The sequence below is a fragment of the Melospiza georgiana genome, chromosome 2 (assembly GCF_028018845.1).
Source record: "Melospiza georgiana isolate bMelGeo1 chromosome 2, bMelGeo1.pri, whole genome shotgun sequence".
In the NCBI taxonomy this organism is placed as follows: domain Eukaryota; kingdom Metazoa; phylum Chordata; class Aves; order Passeriformes; family Passerellidae; genus Melospiza; species Melospiza georgiana.
Window position 1 is genome coordinate 17642114 of NC_080431.1, and position 14829 is coordinate 17656942.

At 39.6% G+C, this 14829-nt stretch overlaps 1 protein-coding gene across 1 annotated transcript in view; it reads right to left on the minus strand.

Annotated features, from left to right (window-relative positions):
• Nucleotides 1-2308: 2308 nt before the first annotated feature.
• TUBGCP3 (tubulin gamma complex component 3) overlaps nucleotides 2309-14829 on the minus strand; it is a 48441-nt gene continuing 35920 nt past the window's right edge. Inside the window, exons 13-22 of the mRNA XM_058045270.1 lie at nucleotides 14354-14462; nucleotides 10361-10550; nucleotides 8994-9129; nucleotides 8144-8212; nucleotides 7252-7387; nucleotides 6247-6335; nucleotides 5980-6111; nucleotides 5445-5585; nucleotides 4780-4896; nucleotides 2309-3369 (exon numbers count right to left, since the gene is read on the minus strand). Of these exons, the coding sequence (XP_057901253.1) occupies nucleotides 3211-3369; nucleotides 4780-4896; nucleotides 5445-5585; nucleotides 5980-6111; nucleotides 6247-6335; nucleotides 7252-7387; nucleotides 8144-8212; nucleotides 8994-9129; nucleotides 10361-10550; nucleotides 14354-14462 (1278 nt within the window). The 3' untranslated portion in view covers nucleotides 2309-3210. The remainder of the gene's footprint in view (nucleotides 3370-4779; nucleotides 4897-5444; nucleotides 5586-5979; nucleotides 6112-6246; nucleotides 6336-7251; nucleotides 7388-8143; nucleotides 8213-8993; nucleotides 9130-10360; nucleotides 10551-14353; nucleotides 14463-14829) is intronic.

Below are 14829 nucleotides of genomic sequence, written 5' to 3' on the forward strand. Positions count from 1 at the left end.
ACAGCTCCACATTGACCAAAGATAATTGGCCATTCTTGATAAGAATGCTATTTTAAAAGGTGGAAAAAGTTCTTGTCCAAAATATGAACACCTTACATATGTGACAGGAGGAAGATAACATCCTTCCACAACTAATTTTAACAAAACATATCACATAGATGTAGGCTTTTTAAAGAAATAGTTTGTTCCTTTACAAGGCTGAGAGACCTTGGCATTTATTCACTGCCTGTGGTATAAGAGGAGAAAATACACAAGGCCTTGACTGGATAGAATCACTTAAATAAAACTGGACTATGATTATACTCCATCCTTGATCTCCTACCCTAAGCTTATAACTAATTCACTGGAAAAGACATTATATCATGAGCTTCTCCATGTCCTAGTGGATGCTTCTAAAATACTAAACTACATCATACAGTACCCTGGTACAGTCAAACTGTTAGAATTTACAGAGGGAGATGAAACTTTCAGGGGTTGTTTTTTAACTTTTTCTTCTTCAGAGGTCACATTGGTTAAGATATTACTTCCCTTCAGTTACCAGAACAATATCCCTTGTAGTTTAAAAGAAAAAAACATATTTTCCAGCTCTTTTAAAGCATTTATGATATTGGTAGCACCATATGGATAGGCCTTCACCCAGAAGAGTGTTGCATATTGTATGACACCCAAAGTTGGGTGATAGTTTTATTCTTGGTTTCTGCACTTCTACTTTTACTGCAGTTTGTCCAAAATTTCTTTAGGCCTTGGCAACCGTGAAAAGGAAGGGGCCAAGCGTGCAGGTTCAGTTGGCAATGGCCCTGGGACAGGATACAGTGAGCAGGAGCTGGGCTTGTTCCAGCCTGGAAATATGGCTGGAGACACAGACACACAGCTGAATCTGTATTTTCAGACACTGTAACTCTAAGAAAAAACCACTGAAATTACCATTCAGAAGTGTGCATTAAAAAATAAAGAACATCCTTGCATAGTAAATGCAAAGTTGCTAAGAGTTATCCTTTAGCATTGACTGCAGTATTTAACTTAAGTGTTGAAAAATAAAGAGGTGAAAATCTCTCATATCTCTCCTCAGAAATGAACCTTAATGGTGCTGCTGCCACCCTCTACAAGGAAAGCCACTTGTGCAGTCACAGCAGCAGGAGCCTGTCACTGTGTGCATTTATGTAGAATTCAATATTGGCCTTTGGGCACAAATGAAATATCAGATCATTGCTCTCACACTTGTTAGGAACTGTTGACAGAGGTGAGGTTGTCACAAGGAAACCCATGTAAATTGAAATAAATGTCTCAGCTGCCAGGTTACAGGATAAGGGACAGGCGTCCACCCACAGAGAAGCATGGGACAATGGCAGGTCCCCACTGGTCCCCTCAGCCTGGCAGTCAGAGCAACTCCTGCAGCAGAGAAGACCTTTCCCAGACCAACAGGTTGCTGTAAAATCACATCAAAATTATCATTGCCAGCATGGCCAGTACTGTGAGTTTCCTGGGTACTGCTGGATTCATTCTAGGAGCAAAGAGAGTTTAACCTTCCTCTGGAACTTGTCCTCTAGTTCCAACATTGGTGCTGCCTCTCTGGCCTTTGACTTGTCTAGTGACGTGATCATGCAACAATCTTTCAACACAAACATGGCCAAAAGAGCACTCATGCAGCTAATATTTGGTTGTGTTTTTACCAAAACTTAATCTTTGCTGTTCTTCCAGACTTTACAATACGTTCCCACCACACTGGCAAAAACTGAGTTACTCCTGGCTATCAATGATCCATGACCTTATGATGCCAAGCTCAGCATCCTCCAGCTTTCCCTTGGCTCTGAGAGGCCATCCTTGCTCACAGCTGAAATGCTGCCTGCACACTACACCCAGTGACAGCACCTGCACCAGCAGGGCACAGGGTGAAAAGCTGAAAAGCCTCCCACATTTTAACAAAAGCAAGGATTCTGAGGCCTGCACAACAGGAATCCTGGTGTCCAGAGAGCAAACTAGCTAGTCCAGGGCAGCAAGTCAGCACATGGCCCCATCAGAGCTCACTGCCACGATGAGTCACAGCAGCCTTATCTGCATGGCCGGGCAGGTGCCTCTGACTCCCAAGGGTTCCAGCAGAGTAAGGGCAAATGGCAAAAAAGGCCCCAGACCTGGTTGATCTGAGGGTAATTGTTAATTAACTGCACACAACTCTCAGTAAATATAAGACTAGTACCAAAATCCTGCAATGGGAAGGGTTCTATAAATCAGTATAATTTTAACTGGAAGCTTCTCCTTTCTTAACCTGTGAAAAAAAATTATAAACTTTCAATTACAAAAAGCAACACACTTGTGTGAAAGATAATTGTGTTTTTATTTTTCTAAGCTCGCACTTGTGGAACATAATAAATGACCTGATATAATGACAACTTTGCAAAAGAATCCCCCTCTCCCCAACATCTGGACAGCAATATATAAATATTTACAATGGAAAAAATAGGAAAGTGAAGAGAATGACATCAACATTAGCCAAGTCAGTTTGTTTCTACATATCTGATTTTGAACATTAAGTACTCAAGATTGACCAACACTTTCCTTCAGTACTGAGGCTTTAACTTCATTTTCAGCTCTTATGTGCAACAGATACACTCCTGACTCTGCTTTTATAGTTTGCTCCTGTACAGTAACCATAGAATTTCCCAACTAAATTTTTATTCCAGGTTTTTAACTTTGAAAACAACAAAAAAAAATTAAATATAACTTTATGTCTCCTGATACAAAGTTTCTCACACAGTCAAACACATCACAACACTGAAAATCAGCATAACGAAATGCTGTATAGCTTCTTAACAAGGACAATAGGTCTGGGTCCTGATCTGTTGGCTTTAACAAAAGCTCTCTTCAAATAGAACAAGTACATATAGAAAAAATAACCTTCTTATTTTCTTATTAAAAAAGGAAATGGTGCTTTCTATAAACAAAAGAACATGTGATTTTTTTTTTGACACAGATATAAGTTACAGTGGAAAAAGCTCAGAAAGCTTCAAATCAAATTGGCGTTTGTTTAAAAGGATGGTTTAACCAGTTGATTGGATGAGGTTCAATCAGCCCACACAGTCTGGTAATTCTAGAAACATCAGTGTAAAAAACCCTGCTTTTTTTGCTTTCTGCTATCCAGTGTCACACCAGCACTGGCTGAGAACGTGTTGCCTGCAGCAGTGGAGACACGGATCCCGCGGTGTGGCTGCGGTGTCACATGTGCGAGCTGCGCCTGCCCCGCGTGCCCAGCGACACGCGCAGCCGCGGCTCCCGCGCCTTGTAGTGCTCGTTGAAGTCCAGCCTGAAGCTCAGGAACCGAAGGCTCTCGTCTGAACTGGTTGTCAGCAGGACCAAGAACTGCTGGACAATTCCCTGAAAAGACAAACCCAAGAGACAGTTACGGGAGCACCCCTGGTGTGTTTTAAACAGGAATATCAGGTGGTGCACAGATCTGGTAGACAGACAGAATCTGGGAAAAGGCAAGCACAAGGGTTCATATCCAACAGTTATGGTGGGTTCACTCTTTCTGCAAAAACCCAGAGCTCCATTTTTAAGTCTCCAGTGCAAACAGCTTGGTCTTCTAAAGTGTGTTCCCCACTCCCTGTGCCCTGCTGGCACACTCCATCTGTCTGAAGGCTCCCAGGCTGCAGAGCAGCTGCCTCTGTGTGCCTCAGGACAGCATTCAGGATCCAACCTGTGCCAAAAGGAGACCTCACCTTGAGTCCATGTTATAGGCACAATGCCACCCAGGCCAGCATTAGGGCACTGCTGGCTTCAAACATACCCATTTGATGTGGCTTGTACAGTAGCACAGGGCACCCAGAACAGCAAACGTGTGCCCAGGAGGACAGTCAGTGCTGCAGACCCAACTAGACTGAGCATTTGGAGCAATGTGAGGGGGGGATTTGCACTTGGCAGGTGGGAGGTACACTTCTGCATCCCATCTTCCCATTCAGCTCTAGCCACACCACTGCAGGAGCCCCATAGGACACAGGAAAGGATTCTGGGAGGAGGGGAAGACTCATTTGAAGAGCTCATTCCTAATCTCCAGTAAATAGTAACATGAACATGTCCATAACTAGAGCACTCCATTACTTCCAAAGGTGACCAAAGCTGGAAATCCTGTTTGGAAAATCCATAATAGGGCTCAGAATGAATACAGTCCAAGGAGGCAAAACCTACATTGCCAAATTGTAGCAATCTTGTAGAGCACATAAACCACAATTTATTTACAACCTACATTTAAAGGCCTACACTCATTTTTCTGGGGAATGGTAGCTTTAGCATCAGATATAACAAATAAAGACAAAGCCAGAATAAATTACTTACAGAAGACAGCCTGCACATGTTACCCCAAACATCTTATCCACTTCCCCCTCCCCCAGTGAACTTAAAACTAAGAGTCAGGCCCTTAATAATAAACTTTCTGCAGTCTTCAATAGCAATGACTTGCAGAGACTCTGAGGAAACAAATGGAATGCAGAAGAATTCTGTCTTTTTCTCCCTCAGACTACACCAAAAGATAGCTATTACTTTCCCTGCTGGAGGAAGACAACTTACATGAAAAGATTCTTCTCCTTTGTCTGGGGAATATAAATGATCACAAAACCTTTGACTACTAAGGAACAGTGAATACAGGCTTTTAAGCAGAGAAGGAAAAAACAAAGGCCTAGCTCCACAAACTGCACACACATGAATACAGAAGTTACATCAACTCAATATTTGAAATTCATTTCTACACAAAGCTCAGCATATTTTAGAAAAATATAATTTAAGAGGCACCTGGTAAAAGTGAGTGAGTATTCGCAGCTGTGAGCACATTTTAGGTATTGAGTCTTGAAATTCTTTCATCCTCTTGTTCTCTTCTTCCTCTTCTGATGCAGTTACACCCCACTTGCCCTACAGAGAAACCACACAAGTTTAGAGGTGAAGCATCACATGATTCAAGTTGCTAACTAGGCCACCTTCTGCCCAGCTACATCAGGTTTATAAAAAACAACCACTGCCATAGAAAGACAAACACAGAGCCTCCAAAATGGAAACTATCAGACCCCCCCCCTTGGTGGTTGTACAGCACATAAAAGAAATCAGAGGTTTATTAGCAAGGCAAGTCTCACACCAACACTGCATGTCAGTCTTGCAGCAAGGAGGCAGACATGGAGCTACAGCATCTTTTGCAAAAGGGTTCCACTCACTTCATCTAAAAGAGCCCTTTCTCATCCTCCAAAGTCCCCTAGAGAAATCAACTCAGATTTTGAGCAAGACAGAAATCAAAAACACCACTCAGCCATTTCGCTTGAAGTCAGCAGCAATGACTTTTCCAATGACTTTTACATCTGCCCCAACTATATTTCTCATCTTTACTGTACCTCTACATGATATCTAAAATCCTCCACATATCAAAAGCCTCAATTCATTTTCACACTCTAGAAATATCCTTCTTGTACCTCAAGCTCACGCTGTTTTTTCCTCTCTTCAAATTGCAACCTCAGCTGCAGCTCCTCCAGAGCAGCTCTGTACATGGCATCTTGGGCATTCTGGAGCTCAATGATCTGGTCAAAAACTGCTCGAAGCTGATTGAGAAGTACCTGTGAAACAGGTAGCAAAGTAATTAAACAGCTGTACAGCACAAGAATTTTAACTTACTACCTTTCTCCAGAAAAGAAGCAAAGAAAAAAAAAAAGTAAAGAAAAAATCTTTTTTACACAGCTGGAGAGACTGCTCTGCAAAGCCCTAAGTCAGCTGTTGCATGATCTCACAGCTTCTCAGGATGAAAAAGAACTGGCCCACACTACAGCAAGCCTTATTATCAACATGTGTCACTATGTCTGGGCAGTAGGTAGTGAACCTACCATTATTAAATCTTATATCAGAGGAATAAAAATTACTTTTCCCTTTGCTCCTACAATGTTAAAGAAGGTTGTTCCTGACATATATGCCAAGATCATAAAGTTACAATTACATGCAAAGGAGAAGACTCACCCTGGAGTCACTATCCAGCAAGCACCGAGCTATGATTGTGTCCAGAAAAACTTCATGAGCTGCAATGATGTGGTCCAAGTCCTGTGCTTGTTGGACCTTGTTCCAGAGCTCATCCCATGAACATTCAAGCACCTGGAGCAATGACACAGGATTGGGCTGTTTTGATTTGCTAGATGGCAAGCTCTTTGAAATTTAAGACACGCAACACATACAGAATATTGCAAATGCTTCATTTTCTAAGTAACTAATTGTGTGGGTAGAGCATACCTCAAATGTAATGTAATACTGCATTTGGTGAATGAAATGGACCATTTCTGACGCCAGAACGTGACACTGATGCAGCACACCAGAAAGCTCTGTAAAAATCCAAAGAGACAGCATGTTAAAGACTGCAAGGACAAGCACAGCCAACAAATCAGCTTGGTAAATTCTCTTCACCATATTGAATACTTCATAACACAGCCACTAATCTTAGATGGTAGCAGCAGCGACCTTCTGAGGCCAGGCGTCCTCTCCCATCCACCAGAAATTCTTAATTATAAAACAATAAATTTGTAAGTATTGCTATGCCATAATAAAGGGTAATTCTCAATAGTTATTTTTTACTGAAAGACATGTAGATAGATTAAAAAAAATTTCAAGAGTGAGCCAGTACAGATGCTCACAAATATGGCTATATTCTCTAGCTGAGAAATAGGATCAAAAAGTCCTGGTCCATGAAACATACACCAGAGCCACTACATTTCAGAGCTTTCCTATTTCTTTTCACACATCTTTCTCTTCTTAGCCTCTTCTGTTCTTAGCTAAACAAAAGCAGAGGGAATAAGTGAAGGTAAAACTAGTAAATTCAGAACTATGCATACATGAGACTTAATGTATGCAGACAGCATAAGAAAGAGGGAGACATGGGGTACAAATAAGAAGGCATCAAGGAAGATGAATACAAAGGGATGGAAGAGGTACAGTCTCACAACGAGGCCAGCATAAAGATACTTACAGAAGTGCAGCTTTGCAGGAATCAAGGATTAAGTAAAACAACAGATATGAAACTTCTATTTACTATTATGTTATTTTACTTTGATCATCCTTACCATCATTTACCATTAAACAGCCAGTCAAGAGGAGCACCAAAATGCAAAATTAATCTGAACATAATTAATCAGACACTCTTTTCCCTCTTAACACACAGTTTAAAATAAGATGCAGTCTAAAATAAGATGCAGTCATCTGTATCTATTTTAGAAGCATGTCACCCATCTGGACACCTCTCACCTGGCATACTTTTCAGAAGCTTTGCATTGCACATGTGCCCTTTCCATATATCAGTAAGAATATACTCCATTCTCTTTGCTCTCCAAAGGAAATTAAATACTCTTAGATAGTGGCTCATGCACTCACGTGTAAATACCTACAAAACAAAGAAAATACCAGTACAAATTAACAGACATACCACATGTCCTGAAGTACCAAGAACTTCTTCACAGTTCATCTTATCTCGTATATGCAGTTTATTGGTAAATATTTTTTAAAAAAAAGTTTCCAGGAAATCCCAGAGCTTTTGGAAAGATCCCTTCTTGAGGGCTGAACAGGGCACTGCTGGAAGTGTAAGAAGGGGTGAACAAAACTAAGCCTCAGCCTATTTTGAAACTGCATAAGAAAATTCCTTCTGCTGGTCAAACTCACAGTTTGTCCTGCTTAAAAGAAATGTTCTTTATAGAGGCAAAATACATTCAGATAAACAATGCAACTCCCTAACAAATTCCATTTAGACAGCATAAGTAAGTTCTCCACAAATGCGTTCCTCAGTTCCTTTCAAATTTTCCCAAATTAGTATCTAAAGACGAGTAATTATCAAAGAATAGGGGCACTCAACTTATTAAGTCCTTGCTAAAAACTGTGCTGGAACAAATTAATTACTGATTTTCAGTAATGATTGTTGTAAATGTAGCTTTTTCAGCACTCACACTAACTGGTAAGAACTGAGATTTTTACTGAGATTTTTGCTTAACTGTTGATACAGTGGGTACATCCTAGATGCAAAAAAAAAAAAAAAAAATCTCTGGTTTCACACTCCAGAACAAAAAAAGGTTACCTAAGTAAAAAAAACATAGTAATTTAATTCAGCACCCCAAACACATTCAGAGGCAGCAGTGTATGACATTACCGTTGCTATTGGCCCATCAACATGATAGTCCAAGCTGAAGACATCCCATCCAGTGTCCCCAGGAGATACCTGCATTAAAAACATATGGGACTGTCAGTGTGTAATCAGAGCATACTAAAGCTGAAGATGAGCATCACTTGCTAACTCTTTCATTCTGAAGGGCCTATGAGTAAACAAGCATCCACATCAACAAGAGATACAAGAGTTTCTTGTTGAAAGTAGCAGATTAGGCAGAAATGGATCAAACTATTTGATACAAGGGTGAGGCTGATCTCACACAAATACTGATGTTTGCAATGTCAGCGTTTCTCCACTGAACCTAGTAAATGAAAATAAGGACAAATTCTTTGGCATCTGAAACAGATTTATTTCCGATGCTACAGCTCACTGAAGTCTAAACTCAGGGACTGAAGCTTTCAAATTAACTCAAGTTTCTGACTACAGGCCTCTTCCATGAAATGTGCTATCACTGCTTCCCTTTTTCTTAACTAGAGGCAAGAAGGAGGCACACACCCCAGCATGCCCCAGTTCTTGTAAGAGCAACAGCATTAAGAGCTGTCTGGAGAACTTCAAATCAGCACCACCAGCATCAATTTCTGTTAGGCCCCAAATACTCAACCTTGTATTACCAATGGCTGTAAAACCCCATCTTGAAATACAAATAGACAATAGACAGGGAAGGCAAAAAGAAGATGACTTATTAAATGACCTTTATATTACTCAAAGTAAACTTCAGTGGAAAGGAAGGGGGAAATGGATTCACACATGAAAATTTTGTTTCATACAGATGTCTGCAAGTATACACACAAACAAAGGCATCTTTCAGACCAGAGTCACCACAACAACAGACCTCCAGAAGTCGCACATCCAATCGCTTGAGAATCTCGGGATTATCGAACTGGGCATTCGTGGCCCTCACGGCCGTTTCCAGGATTCCAGTCAGATTATGCTGATACAAGGTTGTAGCTGGACGTGCAAGCTCTGGCCTGTGGTTATGGAACAGTTATAGTACATGACTGAAATACTCTGCAGCAGCAATTTAGTAGTAACTGCAGTACACAGCAAAACCCTTTTCTAACAGACATTCAAGACTATTACTCTTTCAGAATTAATCATGAAGAAAATCAGTGAGCAAAATATTTGCACAGAGTATGAGCAGAATATGTCTATTCATATGCAGCTACACTCCTGAATATGAGCATGAGGAGCAACTTAGTCCTCATTTAATGCCAGTAATTTGAAGTTACGAGGATTGCTAGTTTAGCTAGTCTGTAATTTGAGTTGCATTCAGATCTTAAATGAGGCAGATTACATCATTAGCACATCAAACCAATAATTTCCCTTCAGTTTTGAGAAACTTACTGATAGCCATCTCACAGGTTCAGAAGTGTTGGCAGGAACATAGAAACTCACCCCATCTATGTAGCTTCAACTTTCCAAAGAGTTGCAACATGCAACTCTCTGTCCCTCAAAAAGGAGAAGACTGGAAAACTTCTCACTCCTTCAGTCTCAAATGTAATACCGACTCCACAAATCAACCTCACTCAGCTTCACATTAAAAAGCATATACTGTTGATTTTGATTTACAAACAAGTTAATGAAAGCCTTATTACAAAGCCTGCCTTCTGGATCAAAGAAAAGCTTTGCAAGCCAATGCTTAAGTTTCATCAGTAGCACCAGCATGTAAAAATGAACTTGCAAATAATCTTAAAGAATTGGATTCTGTAGCTGTGGGTGCACCTGAGTGCTTGAAACAGAAGCTGGTGAGGAATCAAATAGAGTTTTCAAATTGCACTGAAGGTTTTGACACTATGTTTTAGACCAAATACCTCCAAAATATAGAGGCCTAATAATTCCAGCCAAGCTCATCAGCAGCATCAGAAGCAGAATGTTTCTGCTGAAATTTGCTGACAGGACCAAGAGAAGCGCCAACATCCTCGAAGCTGTCACAGGGCCAACATAAAGATATCTGTATTAGTACAACTTTTCAAGACTTTGTCAAATGGTACTGTATGTACCACTTTTCAAAAAGGAAGAATAAGTTTTAATCCTCAGGGTCAAAGAAACAAAACCCAAAATAGAATTTTTAAAGTTATTACTCAAAGATTTAATTGAACAAGGTACTTAGAGGGTCCTCTTCAAAAAGCAAAAGTTTCTGTGCTGATCATGCACAGAATCATCAGAAACTGAGCATAATTACCCTTCCTATTGTCTTACTTGAGCAAGTCCATTAAATGCCTGATAAAGTCTCCTTGACCAAGTAACAAGTAGCGCCTCATGGCCTGCATGTGTTCCAGCAAATTGTACTTCTTATTGAGAACATCCAGCAGGTATTTGCTGGTTTCAAAATAAGCTGCATCAATTTTCTCTTGAAATGCATTTTCCAGATCTGTGAACAAATCAGCAGCTAAAAGAAAATAAAAATTAAAATTAAATTAGTAGTTTGCAAAAACTGAGGCAAATAAGCTTTGGAGTTGAAACACACAAACAGAAAAACTGCCATGTCTTCTGATCCACTGTGTTATACATTTGCCATAGCCAAAGCAGAAGCAAGTCTAAAGCAGCCTACACTTCAACAATATTACTTTTAATCTGTGCCCAGATTGTACTTGCCAGTAGAAGCTCATGTTATGTATATAAAAAGTTGGGGATTTTCAAGCTTGCTGAAATTCTGCAGTTGACAAACCAAATCATTTATTGAGTTCTAAAAGCCCAGAATTAGGAAAAATCTTTGATGGGTGGAATCTAAATCAGAAGGCACCTCTAAGGGTGAGGGGAAAAATAAATCAAAGAAACAGACTTAAAACACTCAACAGAAGAGAGCTTCCATAGATAAGAGAATGAGAGAAAAGGGAATACTCTGGAGTTACCTGGGGGACAGCCAGCAACCTGACATTTTCTCTCCGTCTTTCATGCATGGCAGTTTGGGGACAGAAAGCAGGAAGCAGCAGAAAGTAGTAGGAAGCTTATTTCACTGTTTTCTACAACTACAAGCTCATCAAGAAAGAGACTCCAGTAAAACTGTTATGAGTTAGCAACTGTGGCCTCTTCAGGCAACATGGAGCAATACTCCAAACACTGGATTGCCAACTATCATAAGATTCAGACCTTCAGCATTAAAGGATATACTCCCACTTTAACTACTCAATTAATGAAATGCTTATGAATAGAAGAAATAACCAGTGGCTCTAATGAAGAATTCACTCTAGGAAGGGAAGTCTAAAAGTCTGGTTCACTGACATTCCTGGAAGTTTCCAAACTATCATTCAGTAACCAGTGAAACTCTCCATAAGACACAGAAGTTCAAGGAAATGACACTTTTATAACACATTGCTGTGTTTAAAATCCTTTGACTAGAGAAATACTACTCAGTCAAGCAGCACACATCACCCTTAGGGATGGGAGAATTAATACAGCCTGCAGTAAGTGCAAGCGTCTTTGCTCAAAGTGCTGCAAGCCTTGCAGGCAAAACAAGAGAAGGAAAAAGCCAAGCCAGAAAGAGTCACCAGCTGATCTCTTCAGCCCCTGGACACAGAGGCTGGGCCTAGCACTGGCTCAAGGCAAAAGCAAAGTCAGCAGGCAACTCCCTATAGCCAGCCCAACATGTGAGGCATGCTGGTCCTGTCTCCACTCACACAGGGGTGTGTCTGTCTAAGAAGTAGCTCTGGGATACACAGACCAGTCTCAATTTCTTACTATCTCAAGCAGAAAAAGCAGTCTTTCCCCTCTCCTTAGTACTGATCCTCTTGCCTTGAAGGAAGTGACCTGGCCACAGCCCTTCAGCTCAGACTGGAAAGTCAAGTTTACATCTGTAGCTGTAATGCACAGCCTCTGCATACACACACAGCCCTCAGCACAGGCAAAACACAGCATTCCTGTCTGACATGCAAAACTGCTACAAAGGTTCTTTACATCAACAAACACAAGGCTTAGGCATAAATTTTGAAAACTGTGCAAAATTATCTCAGAACACTGAAGAGCCAGAAGTGGATAAAGAAAGGGTCAGACTAAAATCACTGACAGGCAGGTCCATGAACTGCTACTGAAAACAGTATCATTCCTGGTCCAGAAGTCCCCAAACTACAGACAGCTACATGTTGGAGCTGAGGTCACTTTATTGGCCTTTTTTACTGTTCCTCTTTCCCAAATGCTACAATTCTCTGCCAGGCAGGATGACCAACTTCTACACAGTTACGTCAGACTTCTTGTTTTAATACATGTTCAGACAGTTTTCCACACCACAATTATTTCAGCATCAAAAGGAAACTGGGGAAAGATGATAGTTAAGGTTCCAAAGCAAATGAAAGAAATAAATAATACAGCCAAACCCATGAAATGCTCAGATTTAAAATGAGAAAAAGCATCCAGAACTCAGGCTGGCATCCTAGCTTTCCATTATCTTAATAATTAGTAATTATCTAAAGGGACTTTCAGGATACTGTTAGATGACACAAACAAGCACAAAAGGAAGCATTTCCAACATCCCTGACTTAGAATGATCTTTCAGCATTAATGGGTAAAATGCCCTAAACACAAATGCAGTTTCATGCAGAATTAAAGCAGTGCAATACCATGACGTATTAGGCTGCCAGCTGTAGGCTCAGCACACCTTCAGCACACTGCAGATAGAGTAATATATTTCTAAAACTACACTTCTGTCTCAAACAGTTATTCTCAGCACTTAGAATAATGTAGGTGTGCTTTGAAGCTCTCATCTCCCACATAATAGGAAACCTGTATTTGTGCAGATCTTCCATTCAATCAAGGAGAGAGAGAAACAAGTGCAAATTTAAAGAAATATTGGAAAAGCATGGCATAAATGCTGTATAAAGTGGTCAAAGTAGTGCAGCCAAAGAATGTTTTTTTCCTTTTTTCCAGGAGTAGCTGGCAAGATGATTGTTCAAATGCATTTACAGCCCTTATTCACTTAACCCTGGTGCCTTTCTGCACTTTAGGCTTATCTTTGACTAAGCAAGCACTGAACATGGTACAAGAATCACATTATTAGAAGACATAATCTTCCAGATATGAATGGGATTTTATCACTACAACATTTTTCATGGAGGTACTCATGCCAGAAGTCCACACTTTGAAGTGTTAATACTAAAACTAATCCAAGGTTATTTGGAGGTGAAAAAACCCCAACAAATCTAAGCCTAACAACCCTATATATATGTATATGACTTTAAAGCTTGTGTAAGTAATATTTTGTTCTAAAATATTAAAAGGTATGTTCTTTGAAAACAACAATTTGACAGAAAAATATTTAAATTAGCATCAGAATACTTATCTCAGTGAGCTATATCTCAACGGTTAGATTATCTTTGGTATATTAAACAAGTTATCAAAACAAGTTACAGTAGCAAAATACCCCTTCCACCAGAAGGCAGCAATCTGCTCTTTCTTGGAGATGTAGCAGCATCCTACACATTCTTTGTTTAGTATTTAGACCAAGTCTCCTTGGTTTAGATGTTTACTATTTGCTACCTTTCATCATAATAATGTTGATTTCATTGCAACAAATATGCCTCCAAAAAATAACCACAAATGGTATAGAAGTTCTCATTCATTAAAACTGGGATCTGTTCTAAATAAAATAAAATTATCTGAAGGAATTTAACAGTTAAGTTTTGGTTCCATGTTCATCAGCTGGATGAATGGCAATACCATTTTTAAGTAATTTTCACAAAGAATTTTACTAACCTTCCACATGCTTTTTGACATATTGATATAGTGCACTTACAGAAACGCTAGAAAGGCTTCTGTTCTGTTTTTACTGCTTATTCCATTATTTACAACTAACTGAGTATTTTTATTTTTCAACCATAGAATTAACATAGTATTATGGAACTGTATGATGGAATATATTTGATGAGAAGTCAAACATACTAAATTCTTATTGCAGCACTCAAGAATATCCCTGCTCCTCCCTGAGTCGAGGCAGCTGGAGGTAAACTGGTTTTTTGAATTGTTTCATTCACAAATTCAGTACATTAACAATCATCCAGCAAATCTATCAAATTAAGAAATTTATACACATGCATCAACATACATCTTTTGTAAAAAGAAGTACACATTAATTTATCTATACTTTAGGGCAGATGGGATTTCTGTAGTCCTTTCCACCCCACCACCCAGTTTACAGTCTAAACCACATAGAGTACAGGAGGTCAGTTCAAAGGGAAATACTGAATAATATTAATACTGTACCATCTTTTGAAGACTCTGCAGATTTTGCAACAGCAATCATCTTTGTAGATGGAGTTTGGTCATGACAAACTTGATGCAAGAAGTTTATGGATTTTCCTATTAAAAGGACCTGAACAACACAGGATTTTTTTTTAAAATTATTTGCATGTAAGAAAAAAAAAATAAAATACCAAACAAAGAAGCCATCCACAACCACCAGGACAAGATATTTTGTTATCTTTCTGTGCTCTTAGTTGCACAATCCCAGCCACAGCAATCCAGAATAACAATGCTAATATAAAAAGGTTTTAAACACATTTTAAAACTTCTTTTCCCCGTACTTGAGATCTCTAAGTTTAACAGTTAGAGAATGGAAAGGAGAAACAGTCCTACAGCCCTCCTCAGCAAATAATTCTAAAATTCTTGAGAAGATTATTTTTTGTCAAATTTGGCCTCTATTTTTGCAATAGAAATCTAAGCAGCAGCACAGGGCAAAC